General features: G+C 52.1%; 1 protein-coding gene across 1 annotated transcript in view; it reads right to left on the bottom strand.

The window, feature by feature from the left end:
• LOC147659591 (mitochondrial 2-oxodicarboxylate carrier-like) overlaps positions 1-20,655 on the bottom strand; it is a gene marked incomplete at its 3' end in the record, with an annotated part of 710,830 nt that overhangs the window by 93,900 nt on the left and 596,275 nt on the right. Inside the window, exon 4 of the mRNA XM_086951622.1 lies at positions 13,216-13,299. Within this exon, the coding sequence (XP_086807748.1) occupies positions 13,216-13,299 (84 nt within the window). The remainder of the gene's footprint in view (positions 1-13,215; positions 13,300-20,655) is intronic.

A 20,655-nucleotide genomic window follows, 5' to 3' on the forward strand; every position in this document is an offset into this window, starting at 1 on the left:
GGAACTCTCTCCCTTTTCATCTTAGGTCCCTTACCCAGTATTTTAGTTTCCGCAAAGCTCTGAAGACCTTTTTATTTTCTCAGGCCTTTCTATCGTAAGCCCTGCTTGCCTTTCCAGTCGACGCCTTAGCTACTGCTCTTGCCCAGTTGGCTGCCTGCTACTTCAGCGCCAAGAAACCGCTCAGGTGTACGTTGCGCTTAACAAATATTTTAAACTTAAACTTAAACTTAAACTTGTCTCTGCTTGTGTGTGTTAGTATGGAGGGTGTGAACTGCTGCTGTACCTGTTGCATATAATATTAAAGCTTGTCTCTGCTTGTGTGTCTTAGTATGGAGGGTGTGAACTGCTGCTGTACCTGTTGCATGTAATAAGAAAGCTTGTCTCTGCTTGTGTGTGTTAGTATGGAGGGTGTGAACTGCTGCTTTACCTGTTGCATGTAATAAGAAAGCTTGTCTCTGCTTGTGTGTCTTAGTATGGAGGGTGTGAACTGCTGCTGTACCTGTTGCATATAATAATAAAGCTTGTCTCTGCTTGTGTGTCTTAGTATGGTGGGCGTGAACTGCTGCTGTACCTGTTGCATGTAATAAGAAAGCTTGTCTCTGCTTGTGTGTGTTAGTATGGAGGGTGTGAACTGCTGCTTTACCTGTTGCATGTAATAAGAAAGCTTGTCTCTGCTTGTGTGTCTTAGTATGGAGGGTGTGAACTGCTGCTGTGCCTGTTGCATGTAATAAGAAAGCTTGTCTCTGCTTGTGTGTGTTAGTATGGAGGGTGTGAACTGCTGCTGTGCCTGTTGCATGTAATAAGAAAGCTTGTCTCTGCTTGTGTGTCTTAGTATGGAGGGTGTGAACTGCTGCTGTGCCTGTTGCATGTAATAAGAAAGATTGTCTCTGCTTGTGTGTGTTAGTATGGAGGGTGTGAACTGCTGCTGTACCTGTTGCATGTAATAAGAAAGCTTGTCTCTGCTTGTGTGTCTTAGTATGGTTGGCGTGAACTGCTGCTGTACCTGTGGCATGTAATAAGAAAGCTAAGCCTGCTCTATCGCTACTCTATGTTAGTATGGAGGGTGTGAACTGCTGCTGTACCTGTTGCATATAATAATAAAGCTTGTCTCTGCTTGTGTGTCTTAGTATGGTGGGCGTGAACTGCTGCTGTACCTGTTGCATGTAATAAGAAAGCTTGTCTCTGCTTGTGTGTCTTAGTATGGTGGGCGTGAACTGCTGCTGTGCCTGTTGCATGTAATAAGAAAGCTTGTCTCTGCTTGTGTGTGTTAGTATGGAGGGCGTGAACTGCTGCTGTACCTGTTGCATGTAATAAGAAAGCTTGTCTCTGCTTGTGTGTGTTAGTATGGAGGGCGTGAACTGCTGCTGTACCTGTTGCATGTAATAAGAAAGCTTGTCTCTGCTTGTGTGTGTTAGTATGGAGGGCGTGAACTGCTGCTGTACCTGTTGCATGTAATAATAAAGCTGGTCTCTGCTTGTGTGTCTTAGTATGGTGGGCGTGAACTGCTGCTGTACCTGTTGCATGTAATAAGAAAGCTTGTCTCTGCTTGTGTGTGTTAGTATGGAGGGCGTGAACTGCTACTGTACCTGTTGCATGTAATAAGAAAGCTTGTCTCTGCTTGTGTGTGTTAGTATGGAGGGCGTGAACTGCTGCTGTACCTGTTGCATGTAATACGAAAGCTTGTCTCTGCTTGTGTGTGTTAGTATGGAGGGCGTGAACTGCTGCTGTACCTGTTGCATGTAATAAGAAAGCTTGTCTCTGCTTGTGTGTGTTAGTATGGAGGGCGTGAACTGCTGCTTTACCTGTTGCATGTAATAAGAAAGCTTGTCTCTGCTTGTGTGTGTTAGTATGGAGGGCGTGAACTGCTACTGTACCTGTTGCATGTAATAAGAAAGCTTGTCTCTGCTTGTGTGTGTTAGTATGGAGGGCGTGAACTGCTGCTTTACCTGTTGCATGTAATAAGAAAGCTTGTCTCTGCTTGTGTGTGTTAGTATGGAGGGCGTGAACTGCTACTGTACCTGTTGCATGTAATAAGAAAGCTTGTCTCTGCTTGTGTGTGTTAGTATGGAGGGCGTGAACTGCTACTGTACCTGTTGCATGTAATAAGAAAGCTTGTCTCTGCTTGTGTGTGTTAGTATGGAGGGCGTGAACTGCTACTGTACCTGTTGCATGTAATAAGAAAGCTTGTCTCTGCTTGTGTGTGTTAGTATGGCGGGCGTGAACTGCTGCTGTACCTGTTGCATGTAATAAGAAAGCTTGTCTCTGCTTGTGTGTGTTAGTATGGAGGGCGTGAACTGCTACTGTACCTGTTGCATATAATAATAAAGCTTGTCTCTGCTTGTGTGTGTTAGTATGGAGGGCGTGAACTGCTGCTGTACCTGTTGCATGTAATAAGAAAGCTTGTCTCTGCTTGTGTGTGTTAGTATGGAGGGCGTGAACTGCTGCTGTACCTGTTGCATGTAATAATAAAGCTGGTCTCTGCTTGTGTGTCTTAGTATGGTGGGCGTGAACTGCTGCTGTACCTGTTGCATGTAATAAGAAAGCTTGTCTCTGCTTGTGTGTGTTAGTATGGAGGGCGTGAACTGCTACTGTACCTGTTGCATGTAATAAGAAAGCTTGTCTCTGCTTGTGTGTGTTAGTATGGAGGGCGTGAACTGCTGCTGTACCTGTTGCATGTAATAAGAAAGCTTGTCTCTGCTTGTGTGTGTTAGTATGGAGGGCGTGAACTGCTGCTTTACCTGTTGCATGTAATAAGAAAGCTTGTCTCTGCTTGTGTGTGTTAGTATGGAGGGCGTGAACTGCTACTGTACCTGTTGCATGTAATAAGAAAGCTTGTCTCTGCTTGTGTGTGTTAGTATGGAGGGCGTGAACTGCTGCTTTACCTGTTGCATGTAATAAGAAAGCTTGTCTCTGCTTGTGTGTGTTAGTATGGAGGGCGTGAACTGCTACTGTACCTGTTGCATGTAATAAGAAAGCTTGTCTCTGCTCGTGTGTGTTAGTATGGAGGGCGTGAACTGCTACTGTACCTGTTGCATGTAATAAGAAAGCTTGTCTCTGCTTGTGTGTGTTAGTATGGAGGGCGTGAACTGCTGCTGTACCTGTTGCATGTAATAAGAAAGCTTGTCTCTGCTTGTGTGTGTTAGTATGGAGGGCGTGAACTGCTGCTGTACCTGTTGCATATAATAATAAAGCTTGTCTCTGCTTGTGTGTCTTAGTATGGAGGGTGTGAACTGCTGCTGTACCTGTTGCATATAATAAAGCTTGTGTGTCTTAGTATGGAGGGTGTGAACTGCTGCTGTACCTGTTGCATGTAATAAGAAAGCTTGTCTCTGCTTGTGTGTGTTAGTATGGAGGGCGTGAACTGCTACTGTACCTGTTGCATATAATAATAAAGCTTGTCTCTGCTTGTGTGTGTTAGTATGGAGGGCGTGAACTGCTGCTGTACCTGTTGCATGTAATAAGAAAGCTTGTCTCTGCTTGTGTGTGTTAGTATGGAGGGCGTGAACTGCTGCTGTACCTGTTGCATGTAATAAGAAAGCTTGTCTCTGCTTGTGTGTCTTAGTATGGTGGGCGTGAACTGCTGCTGTACCTGTTGCATGTAATAAGAAGGCTTGTCTCTGCTTGTGTGTGTTAGTATGGAGGGCGTGAACTGCTGCTTTACCTGTTGCATGTAATAAGAAAGCTTGTCTCTGCTTGTGTGTGTTAGTATGGAGGGCGTGAACTGCTACTGTACCTGTTGCATGTAATAAGAAAGCTTGTCTCTGCTTGTGTGTGTTAGTATGGAGGGCGTGAACTGCTGCTTTACCTGTTGCATGTAATAAGAAAGCTTGTCTCTGCTTGTGTGTGTTAGTATGGAGGGCGTGAACTGCTACTGTACCTGTTGCATGTAATAAGAAAGCTTGTCTCTGCTTGTGTGTGTTAGTATGGAGGGCGTGAACTGCTGCTGTACCTGTTGCATGTAATAAGAAAGCTTGTCTCTGCTTGTGTGTGTTAGTATGGAGGGCGTGAACTGCTGCTGTACCTGTTGCATGTAATAAGAAAGCTTGTCTCTGCTTGTGTGTGTTAGTATGGAGGGCGTGAACTGCTGCTGTACCTGTTGCATGTAATAAGAAAGCTTGTCTCTGCTTGTGTGTCTTAGTATGGTGGGCGTGAACTGCTGCTGTACCTGTTGCATGTAATAAGAAGGCTTGGCCTGCCGCTGTCTTTGCTGTGTGCTTTGTATGGAGGGTGTGAACTGCTATGTTATGTTATGTTAACAATGATCTGTCAAGCGCACTGACACCGTTGGTTTCCTGGCGCTGTAGAAGGCAGAGGACGGGGTCAGAGTTTAAGCCTGCGGAGTTAGTGGTAGGCTTGTTGGTAGAGCCCGGTCTTTAAGGATTTCCTAATGACATGAGGTCCGGACATGGCCGGATCTCAAGAGGAAGGGCCTTCCACAGGCGAGGAGCCGGGGTGACGAATCTGCAGCCGCCCGAGCGTTTGCGTTTAAAGGATGGTGTCTGTAAGAGACATTGGTGAGCAGAGCGTAGATTACGGGACGGGACATGCTTCGTGATAAGTTTCGTGATGAATTTAGGGCTTTTGCAATAGAGCGCTTTAAAGATCATACAACCCACTTTGAAGGTGCAGCGCTGGGCCACAGGGAGCCAATGGAGTGTCTTCAGAAGGGGGGTGGCTGATTGCCATCTGGGCTGGCTCAGAATCAGTCTGGCCGCATGATTTTGCACCATCTGAAGGCGTTTCAGAAGGAACTGAGGGAGGCCCATATAGATCGAGTTTGCGTAATCTAGGTGAGAGATCACAGTGGCGATCACCACCTGTGTCAGAGCTTCCGGGGTCAGGAGCCGACGAACCTTCCGGATTTTTCTCAATTGGAAAAAACACTTGGCGACTACCTGACCCACTTGCGTTTTAAGTGAAAGGTCACTATTTAAGGTGACGCCAAGCGTTTTTGCCGAAGGTGAGGCGATTGGAGCCTGACCAATGTCTGTCGGCCAGTAGTGTGGGCCCCAGTGTTTAACACTGTCCCCGGTCAGAACCAGCTCGGTTTTTCCTGGGTTCAGTTTCAAATGGTTTTGGTTCATCCAAGCTTGGATGAACCTCATTGTTGACTGAAAGAAGGAAATGTCGATTGTAAATAGGAGCTGTAGATCATCCGCATAGTTGAGGACCGTCACCTGTTTGTCTCTAAGAGCCTGAATTAAGGGGAAGTTTGTCGGCACAGTCCCGGAGAGTATCCATTACTGAAACTACCACCGCCTCAGTTGAATGGGCTGGGCGGAAACCCGCTTGGTGTGGTTCGAGGCAGTTTGATGCCTCCATGAAGTTGGACAGGCAGTTAACAACATGAGCCTCCAACACCTTTGCTAAGAAGGGGAGAAGGGAGATTGGGCGGTAGTTTGCCTTGCAGGTGGGGTCTGCCCCAGGTTTCTTTAAGAGTGGTATTACTGTTGCTTCCTTGAAAGCGAGGGGAACTTGTCCAGTGGCTAATGAGTTGTTTAATAGGGAGCAGGCGGGGACCGGAATAACTGAAAGGCAGTCTTTCAGGATGTAAGGTGGGCATCTGTCCGATGGGGCACCTGATTTTACTCTCACCAGTAATTCCTGAAATTGGTCTAAGGTGATAGGAGTGAAACTACTAAGTGAGTCAGTAGTGTTGGGACTTGAGATAGAAGGGGTGGGGTTAATGGTTTGTGAGATACTGGCTTTGATAGCTGCAAATTTTTCTGTAAAGAAGACGTTCAGTGAGTCGCAGAGGGTCTGGGTCGGGGGTAAACTTGGGCGGGCATTGTCCAGGTTGGTTAACTCATTGAGGATAGTGAAGATGTCCTTTGATGTCTTGGTAGAGTTAGTGATAGGGGAAGAGTAGTAAGCAGCTTTCGTGGATAGGATAGATTTCATAAATACCTTCCTGGCCGAGATATATCGAGATTTAAGGTCAGGGGCGTAGTTGCGGCGGCAGCGGCGCTCTAATTGGCGAAGGGCCAATTTCTTTGCTTTGAGGTCCGGTGAAAACCATTTTTGGGCGTCGGCGCGCCGGGCCGGTTTGAGCGTCTTATATGGGGCATGGGCGTCACTAGCTCTTTGCAGCCAGCAAGAAAGATTGTTTTCTGCTGTATTAATGTCAGGGTGATGGGATGGAGTGGAATTGGCAAGTGTTTGTAGAAATTCAGGCCTGTCTAGGGAGTTCCATTTCCTGGCTAGTCCACCCGTAGCTGTGACGGTTGTCCTTTTAGGGGGATGGAAGAGGTTACATTTAAGAAGAAAATGGTCAGACCATAAACATGGGGTATTTACCGGGGTTGTAACTAGGAGAGAGTTGGACCAGACCTGATCCAGGTTATGACCTTTGCAATGGGTTGGTGAAAGAACTTGTTGTTCAAAATTTAAATTTGTGAGAAGCTCAGTGAGTTCACACGACTGAGGGCCTTCCGAGGGGTCATTAAACCAGTAGTTGAAGTCCCCAACCAGAAGAATCCTGGCATGGTCAATGGCCAGATTAGCGATTTGTTCGCTAAGTGTTAAAGGGACAGAAGGCCTATTGTTAGGGGGTCTGTACAAGAGGACGCATGTCATTGTTGTGCAGGAGGAATCAATTTTTAGAACCAGATTTTCAGTGTCTGGGAGGTTCAGGCTGGTCAAGGCGGTGACTCCTAGGTCGTGGCGAAAGATAGCCGCCACCTCCCCCCCAGTTTACCTGATGCACGATCAGCATGAATAATACAGTCATTTGGTGGCAGTGCCGCAATTATATCTGGGGCAGAGTCTTGGGTCAGCCAAGTCTCAGTAAGTAGGAGGATGTCAGGTTTATCCATATCCAATAAGAGAAAAAGGTCCATCTTGTGTTTCACCGTGGAGCGGGTGTTTAGATAGACTATGGACATGGAATGGGAATGGGGGCAGGCACTGTGTGACTGGTAAGACCTACATTTGTCGTAGTGATAGTTTCAAAGGTGGAGGAACAGTTGGGTAAAATCCCCAGTCTCTGGGCCCGGTTAAAAGTTAGTCCAGCCATGCGACCCTGGCCGTTGTTAATGTTAAGAAAGTCCTCACTGGAATAGGTGGTCAGCCCGGCAGCGTGGCAGGCCCCAGGGCCCGTCTGGGCGCGGACGGGCGCAGACGGGCTTTCCTTTGGCGCGCCTTTGGCGCACCCGCTACGTCCGTCCGCTGCGCTCCCTGAAGAAGGGGGCTATTTTTATACCAGTGAGGGCAGGAGGGGCGTAGCGCTGGACCGCTCGCCTGCTCCTCACCCAAGATGGCGGTGGCTATGAGGCTGTCACCCAAGCAGCGCCTAATCGGCTGCAATGGGCCACGACAAGCAAGGAGAGTAGTTGGGCCAATAGTGAGCAGTCCCTTGTCAGCACGGGAGTGCAGTACGAATTTAAAATTATCGGCGAGGCGAGTCCTAGAAATCAGAACTCAGTGCTGCTGTGCCTGTTGCATGTAATAAGAAGGCTTGGCCTGCCGCGGTCGGTGCTGTGTGTTAGTATAGACGGTGTGAACTGCTGCTGTACCTGTTGCATGTAATAAGAAAGCTAGGCCTGCCGCTGTCTTTGCTGTGTGCATTCTATGGAGGGTGTTAACTGCTGCTGTACCTGTTGCATGTAATAAGAAAGCTAGCCCTGCCACAGTCGCTGCTGTGTGCTTTCTATGGAGGGTGTTAACTGCTGCTGTACCTGTTGCATGTAATAAGAAAGCTTGGCCTGCTGCGGTCGCTGCTGTGTGTGTTTCTGTGCTGGACTTGCACTGCTGCTGTACCTGTTCCTCGTAATAAAAGAGCTTGGTCCGCCCCTGTCTCTCCTGTACATAAACTGAGTAACGGCCAGAGCTGCCGACTTTGGTGCTGGAAACCAGGTTCGAGCCTCGGGGTCGCGTCCACGTCCTGTGATCCTGGGCAAATCAATCCATCTCCCCGTGCCTGAATGTGTCCTGGTGTGACGTCACCGGTGCTCATGTAAAGCGCTCGATCCCTTCGGGTCGAGTTAGCACTATATAAATCTGCACAATAATAATAATGCACATGCCACGCCCTCTTCCGGTCCTTTTGATGACGCGTTACTGTGACAGACATAGGTGCAAAGCCCGGATGCCTGGCATTGATGTGTGTGTGGGGGGGATGCGATGCACATGTCTTATTACACGACCCCCTATCCTTGCCCCTCCCCTAGCCCTCACCCCCCCCAGCACCCGGGGGCGATGAACGAGGCAAGGAGTGCAAGTTAAGCCTGTGTGCCCCACCCCCCCACCCCCTCCACCCTTGGACTCCAAGAACTACCCAAGAGACTGCGCCCCAGCCCCCCCCAAAGACCCACCACTGCCCAGGGACCCCAAGATCTACCCAAGAGACTGGTCCTCTACACCAAAGACCTACCACTGCCCAGGGACCCCAAGAACTACCCAAGAGATTTGCCCTACCACGAGGACCCACCACTACCCCAGAGACTCCAATAATTACCAAAAAGACTGGTCCTCTACCCCAAAGACCCACCACTGCTCCAGGGACTTCAGAAACAACCTGAGACGGATCTTCTACACCATTGGTCTTCAAACTTTTTGATGTTGAGGCCCCCTTGTCAAACCTTTTTACGCGTAAGGAGCCCTTCTGACAACATTTTCTAGAAACTGGTTCTCCTCGTCATCAACATCTATCGACAACCCTAAATGCCCCTGTTAGATCTGGCATCTTTTGGCATGTTTCCCCTGTTTTTTCCTTTCTGACCTCCTAGTTTTGACTCTGTTTTTGCTGGTTCCGTGTTTCTGCGCTCTTGCTCACTGCTGTTTAGGGTTAAAGTGCAAGTGCTCCTATTGTAAATTGTATTATGGATTGGTGGTTCCATGATTGGTATGTTTGACTTACTAGTAAGTCCCTAGTAAAGTGCACTGAGGGTGCCAGGGACTTTCAATCAAATGCTGCTGGTGGGCCTGCAGCACTGATTGTGCCACTCACCCATGCAGCCCTGAAAAGGATTATCAGACCTGCCACTGCAGTGTCTGTGCGCAGTTTGTAACAGCCATGTCGACCTGGCAAGTGTGCCCACTTTCCAGGCCCTAATCTTCGCTTTTCTTACATTGAAGTCACCCCTAAGGTAGGCCCAAGGTACCCCTGTGTGCAGGGTGCATGTATATTAAAGATAGGACATGTACTGGTGTGTGTAATATGTCCTGGTAGTGAATTACAGTGTGTTTCCTTTTTCACTATGGATAGGCTATTTGTCCCATAGGATAAAATGGGAGTTTACTTATAACATCTTATAAGCATATCTTCTCATTGGGACAAGCTACAGAAATGGGGTTTAGTATGCCTGAACTCAGAATATAAAAATGCATCTTTTAGTAAAGATGATTTTTATGTTCAGTGTTTGAAAATACTACTTTTAGAACGTAGGTATTTTCTTGCTTAGTCATCCTGTGTGCCTCTGCTGGGTTTGTGGATTGACTGTCTGGCTTTGGAGTGACAGAGGCTGGGGATGTGCATTCTCATCGGACAGCCACTGGAGGGGGTGTCAAGGTGTGACCTGTCTTTCCTGGATGAGTCGGGCTGGGCTGAATAGACCTGGGCTGTATTTATAGTAGTCGGAGATTTCCTTGCACCTGAATGAGCCTGGTCTGCCTTGGACAATGCTGTCTCCACCTGCTGCCAGGACGCTGGGCCATGAGAATGGAACTGGATTAGGCTGGGCTCAGGCACTCTCTGCCCAAAAGCACAAAGAGAAAGTGAGTATTATTGGGGTCCAGACCCCAGAACTTTAGAACTCGCTGGAATCAAGGAACCTGCCAAGAAGAGGAGCTGGAAGAACTGCCAAGAGGAGTCCTGCAACTTCGCTGTGTTGTTGCTTTGTTGATTTGGTCTGCAGTTGCTGCTTCTGCCTTTGGCAGTAAAAGGACTGGAATGAACGTCCTTTACTTGTTGCTGTTGCTGAGTATCTCCAAGGGCTTGAAGGAGAGCTTGCCCCCTGGTCTGAAGTCTCAGGGCCACCTTGACCCTCACTGACATCTGGATACCGCCTCTGGAACCGTGGTTTCAGTTGCCAGAGGGGGGGAAGCAACCAACTCCGTCAATGACTCCGCCACTGGCTCCATGTCCTTAGGGCACCGCAGAGGACTTCGCTGCATCTTGCACCACAACCCTGGTCTCACTGACGACGGCTGCCAAACTGCTGTTTGCACCGTGACCTGTGGGCACCGCACTCCGCACCGCTTCACTTTCTCGCCCTGGTCTCACCGACTCCGTCGCTGACTTTGACAACTGTGATTGCACTGTGGCTTGGGGGCACTGCTCATAAATCTTGCGACACACTGCCCCATCCCACACCGCAGTCCGGACCGACGGATGCCAGCTCCCCGCAAAGCGCATATTTGTAAGTACTGTATTTCAGATTTTTATCATTTTGGTCTTGTTTTGAAGATATAAAGTATTGGATATTTTTCTAAACTGTCGTGGTGTCCTTTTGTAGTGTTTTCACTGTATAACTGTTGGTGATGGGCAAATCCTTTCCACACTGCCTCTGAAATAATCCTGACTGCTCGTGCCAAGCTACCAAGGGGGTCATCAGGGGTTATTTCAGTAGTGCGTCTCTTATACCCTGACTTGAAGGAAGGGTCCCTACTTGGACAAAGGTGCAAACCATTTGCCAACTAGAGACCCCCATTTCTAACAGCCCCAAATTACCACAGCAAATAATTTTCACGGAGGGGAAATAATATTAAACAGTGTTTAGGAAATCAAAGGTCTTTGTGTGTAGGGGTGTAACCAAAGGTGTAGCTAAAAAGAAAGGGTCTCATTTATGAGGAATTGGCATAGGGCATCGAATGCACCGTATTATTTATTACAGTGAATTCCAGTCCTTTTCCCTTCACAAATTGCTGCCTAGCACCAACGTAGGCAGGATTGTTTTTGTACGGGAAGAGGCACCTTCCTTCACCAAAACAATCGAAGGGGAGTTTCCTCTTTCTTTGCGAGCTTCAGAACGCAGCACACATGGAAAGAGGAAAAACGAGGAGAAATCAAAAAATGTCTCCTGGTTCCGCCTCCGCGGGGGAGGCGTCCGTTATTGGAGCTGCCCCAGGTTTACGTGATTTTGTAAAGAGGGGGCAGCATCAGAATCCATGGGCGAGGCATGAAAACCCCACGCAGATGCCATGGAGCGCCTCCTTGACGCAGAGTACGGCCACGCAGTGACGTGCGCTGCTTTGTCCTACTCCAGATCTACGAGGCCGTGCGCAGTCACGCAGGGGGACGTTGCACCGCCGCATAGGTATGGTTGAGACGCTTGCACCGCCCGAGTATCAAAAAAGTGATACTCTGTTGATGCAAGCCTCTCATAAATAAGCCCAAAATATTTTATAAGTTTTTTAGGTCTTTCACCTTCAGGTATTCACATATAAAATAATGGGCAGCGTAAATGAAAAATACATTTAAAAAGTTATTGCTCAGTGGGAAATGCACAGTAGTACATTATGAAACCTCTATTAGTTGATGCCCTGCAGAGGTCTGTGTGAAACCAGAGAACCACAGCAGTAAATCTTCATTGATGCAGAGGAGAATAGTGACGTGTATTTGTAGTGCCATGAAGCCACAGCCTATGATGGAAAGCACTGTGAATATGTAAGTCAATTTTTTATACTTGCATTACACACAGGGTAAGATAGAATGCTGCAAAACGTGTGAATAGGTTTACAATACAACAGTGCTTTCAAAATGCAGGTTTAGTAATACCAGAGCCTATGTAATGCAGTTTTCTAGTTTTACATACCGGTCCCTTCAACACCTCTGTAGGAGCTCTAAGGGCTGTGTAAATGCAGTTAAAATGAAAAGCAAGAACTTCCAGCCCAGTTGTTCACTCTTTGCATTTCCACTAAAATAAACCTGTTGTTGTCTTCACAATGAGCCAGGAATGCTCCCAGCATCCTCTACACTGGCAGAATAACTAATAAGGCACATTTACCTTTCATTAAGCCAAGCAGCTGATACCGATCTCAGTCAGCCATCCCAGGACAGGGGGTCTCTTTGCAGGGACAAGTGAAGCTGTGGAATCTGCAACCCCCTTCTTAGAGCTCCACCCCCTTCTTAGGGATCCACCCCCTTCTTAGGGCTCCACCCCCCTTATTAGGGCTTCGCCCCCTTCTTAGGGATCCACCCCCGTCTTAGGGATCCACGCCCTTCTTAGGACTCCGCCCCCTTCTTAGGACTCCGCCCCCTTCTTAGGACTCCACCCCCTTCTTAGGGCTCCACCCCCTTCTTAGGACTCCACCCCCTTCTTAGGGCTCCACCCGCTTCTTAGGGATCCACCCCCTTCTTAGGACTCCGCCCCCTTCTTAGGACTCCACCCCCTTCTTAGGACTCCACCCCCTTCTTAGGGCTCCACCCCCTTCTTAGGACTCCACCCCCTTCTTAGGACTCCACCCCCTTCTTAGGACTCCACAAACCCCCTGGGGGTCGCACCCCACAGTTTGAAGACCACTGTGACCTACATCAAGGACCCCCTACTGCCCTACGGACCCGAAGAACTACCCAGAAGACTGATCCCTTACCCAAGGACCCACCACTGCCCCAGGGACCCCAAGAACTACCCAATCCCTGTCACTGATCCCCTACACCAAGCACCCACCGCTACTGCAGGGACCCCAAGAACTACCCAAAGAACTGATCCCCTACACTGAGGACCCACCACTGCCCCAGGGACCCCAAGAACTACCCAATCCCTGTCACTGATCCCCTACACCAAGCACCCACCGCTACTGCAGGGACCCCAAGAACTACCCAAAGAACTGATCCCATACACTGAAGACCCACCACTGCCCCAGGGACCCCAAGAACCACCCAAGAGACTGATCCCCTACACCGAAGACCACCACTGCCCCAGGGACCCCATGATCTAACCAAGGAATTGATCTCCGCACCTAAGTCCCCTCTACTGCCCCAGGGACCCCGAGATGTACCGAATTAAGTGATCCTCTACACCGAGGACCCACCGCTGCCCCAGGGATCCCAAGAACCACCCAAGACACTGATCTCCTACACCAAGCACCCACCGCTGCCCCAGCGACCCCACAAACCCTCCCAGCCTCAGAGTTTCAGGGGACACACGGTTATCGGTCAGTACCCCAAGGCCCCCGGCTTTAGAGGACACAGAGAATAGACCCTATCGGCCAGGCCCAGGCTCTGAGACACCAACCTGCCCGCTCAGTACCGGTCACTATGATTTATGGACTTACCTCTCCTTGTGATAAATGGTCCTGAAGCAGTCTCCCAGGCTCTTGTAGCTGGTGGGGTCGGCCTTTCCTCGCTGAATCTGGAACCTGCAAAAAGACAACGGAAGCGATGAAAAGAAAGGGAACATTTCTACGGGAGCACACAAACGGAGAGACACACTTGTGCAGCAACAACTAAGATATTGCTTTGGAAGGCGAATAAGGGGCTGATTTCGCGCTTGGAGGGCCGCAGGCCAGTGCGACGGGGGACTCTGTCTGTCAAACTCTAAACCAGGGCCTAGGGCTCAACGTGTGCAGCTTACGAGCCAAGACTGGCTGCAGTGGCGGCTCGCATGTCCCGAAGGTGATGAAGTCACATCAAAAATAAAAATAAAAGGTACTTACCTTTGCTATGAGCGCGATGTTCTCCTCGAGGCAGGCAGGCTCCCAAGCCAATCCTAGCGCTGCTCTTGTGCAGCATGAGAACAGCGCCAGGATTGGTGGGAGCGGCCTCTATCAGCGCTCACAAGAGCACTGGCGGCCTTTGCTTTCTCTAAACCCCAGCGGGGTTAGAGAGGTTTAAAAGGCGCATGTCTGGCTGGCCGTTGCAAGCATCCGTCCGAAGAGACATGCGCACTTCAAGCTCGAGAGCGCAGAGCTCCCGCTGCAGTCACTCAGCAGCAGTGGCCCCGCCCCGTCCTGACGGGTCAGTTGCTGACAAATAAAATGGTAATAAGCAAAGTTTATTACCATGGTATTCTTTATCTCTGCGGCTTTTGTTTGTTTGGTGACGCGCCTCCGCTCGAATGGAGGGGCCGCCCCTGGCCTGTTTCCAGTGTGAACTTTTCAAGCCCTCTTCTCAGATACATCTGCTTACATTTAAACACAATTTGGTGATTCTTATTGAAGTAATTAAAAAGAAAACAGTGAATGACCTTCAGTGTCAATATTTCTAGTTGATACTGTATCTTCCTGCAGATTCCTCGCTCTATGAAGAAACTCCTGGCCTCAGACTCCCCCCCAGCGACAGGTCACCTGCACCTGTGGTGGGCGCCACGCGACTCCAGCGGCAGATCCTCGATGGCACGACATCCGCTTAAACCTATCACAACTCATGCACGTCCGACAGGTCTCCAGCCGGAGGCGCTATGTCACCAGAGAATGTCACTACATCCCTCTAGACCTGGCACCGACTCGTGCAATAGGTCTCCAGCACCAGCAGGAGGCGCCGCGTGACTCCAGCTGTAGATTCTTCTGCCTCGGATGGCCCTACACCCACCCATTGTATAAACTCACAGAAAACACGCTTACCCACAGGAGGGAAGGGGAAGCACTAGTGTAGTGTGGGTATGAGGGCTCAGTGCCCCATAAAATGGGCACAACCCCTCACTCACCCGAGGGTGGTATGCTCCCTCCTCACACCAAAGCCCAAGGCCAATAGTGTGGGCTACAGCGCTCCAGGGTTTGAAGAGGAGCTGAGGTGAGTTTGAGGGACGAAACAGGGGTGCTTGGGGGTCGAGGTCAATATGACAGAAAACGTGAACTAAAAGAGTCTACAGGGGGGTACTCTCTGGTCCCCTGGGACAAGGACAAAAAGAAAGAGTACTAGAGGTTAGCAACAAAAATACCCCTACAGTAAGTAGATCAATATGTTTATGCCCATCTATGACCCCTCTCTGAATTCAGGGGCATTAAGTTAGTCATTCTGCATGGATGCTGGTGTGGACTAGAAGGAGGCTAGCACGCTGCAGCAGGATGCTAGCTTGCTCCAGAAGGATGCTGGCACACTGCAGCAGGATGCTAGCTTGCTCTAGAAGGATGCTGGCACACTGCAGCAGGATGCTAGCTTGCTCTCGAAAGATGCTAGCACACTGCAGCAGGAAGCTAGCTTGCTCTAGAAGGATGCTGGCACACTGCAGCAGGATGCTGGCTTGTTCTAGAGGATGCTAGAACGCTGCAACATGGTGCTAGCTTGCCCCAGTAGGATGCTGGCACACTTGAAGCAGGTTAGTTTGCGCTAGAAGGATGCTGGCACACTGCAGCAGGATGCTAGCTTGCTCTAGAGGATGCTGGCACACTGCAGCAGGATGCTAGCTTGCTCTAGAAGGATGGTAGCACACTGCAGCATGATGCTAGCTTGCTCTAGAAGGATGCTGGCACACTGCAGCAGGATGCTAGCTTGCTCTAGAAGGATGCTGGCAAACTGCAGCAGGATGCTAGCTTGCTCTAGAAGGATGGTAGCACACTGCAGCATGATGCTAGCTTGCTCTAGAAGGAGGCTAGCACGCTGCAGCAGGATGCTAGCTTGCTCTAGACGGATGCTGGCACACTGCAGCAGGATGCTAGCTTGCTCTAGAAGGATGGTAGCACACTGCAGCAGGATCCTAGCTTGCTCTAGAAGGATGCTGGCACAGAGCAGCAGGATGCCAGCTTGCTCTAGAGGGATGCTGGCGCGCTCTAGAAGGATGCTGGCACACTTGAAGCAGGCTAGTTTGCGCTAGAAGGATGCTGGCATGGCACACTGCAGCAGGGTGCTAGCTTGCTCTAGAGGGATGCTGGCACACTGCAGCAGGATGCTAGCTTGCTCTATGGGATGCTGGCACACTGCAGCAGGATGCTAACTTGCTCTGGAAGGATGCTGGCACACTGCAGCAGGATGCTAGCTTGCTCTAGACGGATGCTGGCACACTGCAGCAGGATGCTGGCTTGCTCTAGAGGGATGCTGGCACACTGCAGCAGGGTGCTAGCTTGCTCTAGAGGGATGCTGGCACACTGCAGCAGGATGCTAGCTTGCTCTATGGGATGCTAGCACACTGCAGCAGGATGCTAGCTTGCTCAATGGGATGCTGGTGTGGGCTAGAAGGAGGATAGCACGCTGCAGCAGGATGCTAGCTTGATCTAGAAGGATGCTGGCACACTGCAGCAGGATGCTAACTTGCTCTGGAAGGATGCTGGCACACTGCAGCAGGATGCTAGCTTGCTCTAGAGGATGCTGGCACACTGCAGCAGGATGCTAGCTTGCTCTAGAGGATGCTGGCACACTGCAGCAGGATGCTGGCTTGCTCTAGAGGGATGCTAGCACACTGCAGCATGATGCTAACTTGCTCTGGAAGGATGCTGGCACACTGCAGCAGGATGCTGGCTTGCTCTAGACGGATGCTGGCACACTGCAGCAGGGTGCTAGCTTGCTCTAGAAGGATGGCAGCACACTGCAGCATGATGCTAGCTTGCTCAATGGGATGCTAGCACACTGCAGCATGATGCTAGCTTGCTCTAGAAGGATGCTGGCAAACTGCAGCAGGATGCTAGCTTGCTCTATGGGATGCTAGCACACTGCAGCAGGATGCTAGCTTGCTCTAGAGGGATGCTGGCACGCTGCAACGGGATGCTGACTTGCTCTAGAAGGATGCTGGCACAGAGCAGCAGGATGCCAGCTTGCTTTAGAGGGATGCTGGCGCGCTCTAGAAGGATGCTGGCACACTTGAAGCAGGCTAGTTTGCGCTAGAAGGATGCTGGCATGGCACGCTGCAGCAGGATGCTAGCTTGCTCTAGAAGGATGCTGGCACAGAGCAGCAGGATGCCAGCTTGCTCTAGAGGGATGCTGGCGCGCTCTAGAAGGATGCTGGCACACTTGAAGCAGGCTAGTTTGCGCTAGAAGGATGCTGGCATGGCACACTGCAGCAGGGTGCTAGCTTGCTCTAGAGGGATGCTGGCACACTGCAGCAGGATGCTAGCTTGCTCTAGAAGGATGCTGGCACAGAGCAGCAGGATGCCAGCTTGCTCTAGAGGGATGCTGGCGCGCTCTAGAAGGATGCTGGCACACTTGAAGCAGGCTAGTTTGCGCTAGAAGGATGCTGGCATGGCACACTGCAGCAGGGTGCTAGCTTGCTCTAGAGGGATGCTGGCACACTGCAGCAGGATGCTGGCTTGCTCTAGAGGGATGCTGGCACACTGCAGCAGGATGCTAACTTGCTCTGGAAGGATGCTGGCACACTGCAGCAGGATGCTAGCTTGCTCTAGACGGATGCTGGCACACTGCAGCAGGATGCTGGCTTGCTCTAGAGGGATGCTGGCACACTGCAGCAGGATGCTAACTTGCTCTAGACGGATGCTGGCACACTGCAGCAGGGTGCTAGCTTGCTCTAGAAGGATGGTAGCACACTGCAGCATGATGCTAGCTTGCTCTAGAAGGATGCTGGCACACTGCAGCAGGATGCTGGCTTGCTCTAGAGGGATGCTGGCACACTGCAGCAGGATGCTAGCTTGCTCTAGAAGGATGGTAGCACACTGCAGCAGGATGCTAGCTTGCTCTAGACGGATGCTAGCACACTGCAGCAGGATGCTGGCTTGCTCTAGAAGGATACTGGTGTGGACTAGAAGGATGCTGGCACAGAGCAGCAGGATGCTAGCTTGCTCTAGAGGATGCTGGCACACTGCAGCAGGAAGCTAGCTTGCTCTAGAGGATGCTGGCACACTGCAGCAGGAAGCTAGCTTGCTCTAGAAGGATTCTAGCACACCGCAGCAGGATGCTAGCTTGCTCTAGAGGGATGGTAGCACACTGCAGCAGGATGCTAGCTTGCTCTAGAGGGATGGTAGCACACTGCAGCAGGATGCTAGCTTGCTCTAGAGGGATGCTGGCAGTGCAGCAGGATGCTAGTTTGCGCTAGAAGGATGCTGGCACACTGCAGCAGGGTGCTGGCTTGCTCTAGAGGCCGCTGGCTTGCTCTGGAAGGATGCTGGCACACTTGAAGCCGGCTAGTTTGCGCTAGAAGGATGCTGGCATGGCACGCTGCAGCAGGATGCCAGCTTGCTCTAGAGGCCGCTGGCTTGCTCTAGAGGCCGCTGGCTTGCTCCAGAAGGATGCTGTCCTGCCCTGCAGGGACGCGGGGCCCCGGCCTGGCCCAGCGGTCCCCCCTTGGCTCAGAGGGCCCTCTCCAGCCCACAGGGTCCCAGGCCAGGGGCGGCCCATATGGTCCCAATAAGCGCGCTTAGATTGGATGTTAAACCCGATCTGCTGCGCCGGCCTGGGCACGGGTGATCCCGGGCCTGGCAGGCGTTTCCGCGGCTTGTTGATATTGCTTACAGGATGAGGCTAAGTGGGGCCGCGGATAAGAGCGGAGTTTATTTTAATGGCAAATCCCAGAAGCGATGGAGCCATTAGAGGAACGAAGACGATGAACCAGAGCAAGCAACCGGAGCCGGCCGGGGGAAGGGGGGGGGGGGGGGGGGGGGTTCAACGCGCGACCGCCGATCCGGGGAGGGGAGTAGGGGGGCAGAGAGGGGCAGGGTGACCACCAGGGAGACGGGGGCAGAGAGGGCGCTGGGGCAGGGTGACCACCGGGGAGACGGGGGCAGAGAGGGCGCTGGGGCAGGGTGACCACCGGGGAGAGGCGGGGGGGCACGAAGGGCAGAGAGGGGGGCACTGGGGGCAGAGAAGGGCTGGGGCAGGGGCAGAGTGACCACCGGACAGATGGGGGTCAGTCCCTCCTGGGGGAGGGGGGAATTGAAGGCAGAGGGGCTCAGAGTACAGAGGGACCCTACCCGGGGTACAAAGGAGGGGCTCAGACTACAGAGGGACCCTACCCAGGTGCAGAGGAGGAGCTCAGAGTACAGAGGGACCCTACCCAGGTGCAGAGGAGGGGCTCAGAGTACAGAGGGACCCTACCCAGGTGCAGAGGAGGGGCTCAGAGTACAGAGGGACCCTACCAGGGGTGGAGAGGAGGGGCTCAGACTACAGAGGGACCCTACCCGGGGTGGAGAGGAGGGGCTCAGACTACAGAGGGACCCTACCCAGGTGCAGAGGAGGAGCTCAGAGTACAGAGGGACCCTACCCAGGTGCAGAGGAGGAGCTCAGAGTACAGAGGGACCCTACCCGGGGTGGAGAGGAGGGGCTCAGACTACAGAGGGACCCTACCCGGGGTGGAGAGGAGGGGCTCAGACTACAGAGGGACCCTACCCAGGTGCAGAGGAGGAGCTCAGAGTACAGAGGGACCCTACCCAGGTGCAGAGGAGGGGCTCGGAGTACAGAGGGACCCTACCCAGGGTGCAGAGGAGGGGCTCAGAGTACAGAGGGACCCTACCCAGGTGCAGAGGAGGGGCTCGGAGTACAGAGGGACCCTACCCAGGGTGGAGAGGAGGGGCTCAGAGTACAGAGGGACCCTACCCAGGTGCAGAGGAGGGGCTCAGAGTACAGAGGGACCCTACCCAGGGTGGAGAGGAGGGGCTCAGAGTACAGAGGGACCCTACCCAGGTGCAAAAGAGGGGCTCAGAGAACAGAGGGACCCTACCTGGGGTGCAGAGGAGGGGCTCCGAGTACAGAGGGACCCTACCTGGGGTGCAGAGGAGGGGATCAGAGTACAGAGGGACCCTACCTGGGGTGCAGTGGAGGAGCTCAGAGTACAGAGGGACCCTACCCAGGGTGGAGAGGAGGGGCTCAGAGTACAGAGGGACCCTACCCAGGTGCAGAGGAGGGGAACAGAGTACAGAGGGACCCTACCTGGGGTGCAGAGGAGGGGCTCAGAGTACAGAGGGACCCTACCCAGGTGAAGAGGAGGGGATCAGAGTACAGAGGGACCCTACCCAGGTGCAGAGGAGGGGCTCAGAGTACAGAGGGACCCTACCCAGGTGCAGAGGAGGGGCTCAGAGTACAGAGGGACCCTACCCAGGGTGGAGAGGAGGGGCTCAGAGAACAGAGGGACCCTACCCAGGTGCAAAGGAGGGGTTCAGAGTACAGAGGGACCCTACCCAGGGTGCAGAGGAGGAGCTCAGAGTACAGAGGGACCCTACCCAGGTGCAGAGGAGGGGCTCAGAGTACAGAGGGACCCTCCCTGGGGTGGAGAGGAGGAGCTCAGAGTACAGAGGGACCCTACCCAGGTGCAGAGGAGGGGCTCAGAGTACAGAGGGACCCTACCTGGGGTGGACAGGAGGGGTTCAGAGTACAGAGTGACCCTCCCTGGGGTGGACATGAGGGGCTCGGAGTACAGAGGGACCCTACCCAGGTGCAGAGGAGGGGCTCAGAGTACAGAGGGACGTACAGAGGGACCCTACCCAGGTGCAGAGGAGGGGCTCAGAGTACAGAGGGACGTACAGAGGGACCCTACCCAGGTGCACAGGAGGGGTCAGAGTACAGGGAACCCTACCCGGGGTGCAAAGGAGGGGCTCAGAGTACAGAGGGACCCTACCTGGGGTTCAGAGGAGGGGCTCAGAGTACAGAGGGACCCTACCTGGGGTGGAGAGGAGGAGCTCAGAGTACAGAGGGACCATACCTGGGGTGGAGAGGAGGGGCCCAGAGTACAGAGGGACCCTACCCAGGGTGAAGAGAAGGGGCTCAGAGTACAGAGGGACCCTACCCAGGTGCAGAAGAGGGGCTCAAAGTACAGAGGGACCATACCTGGGGTGGAGAGGAGGGGCCCAGAGTACAGAGGGACCCTACCCAGGTTGAAGAGAAGGGGCTCAGAGTACAGA

Source organism: Lissotriton vulgaris, unplaced genomic scaffold (genome assembly GCF_964263255.1).
Source record: "Lissotriton vulgaris unplaced genomic scaffold, aLisVul1.2 SCAFFOLD_892, whole genome shotgun sequence".
Taxonomy (NCBI): domain Eukaryota; kingdom Metazoa; phylum Chordata; class Amphibia; order Caudata; family Salamandridae; genus Lissotriton; species Lissotriton vulgaris.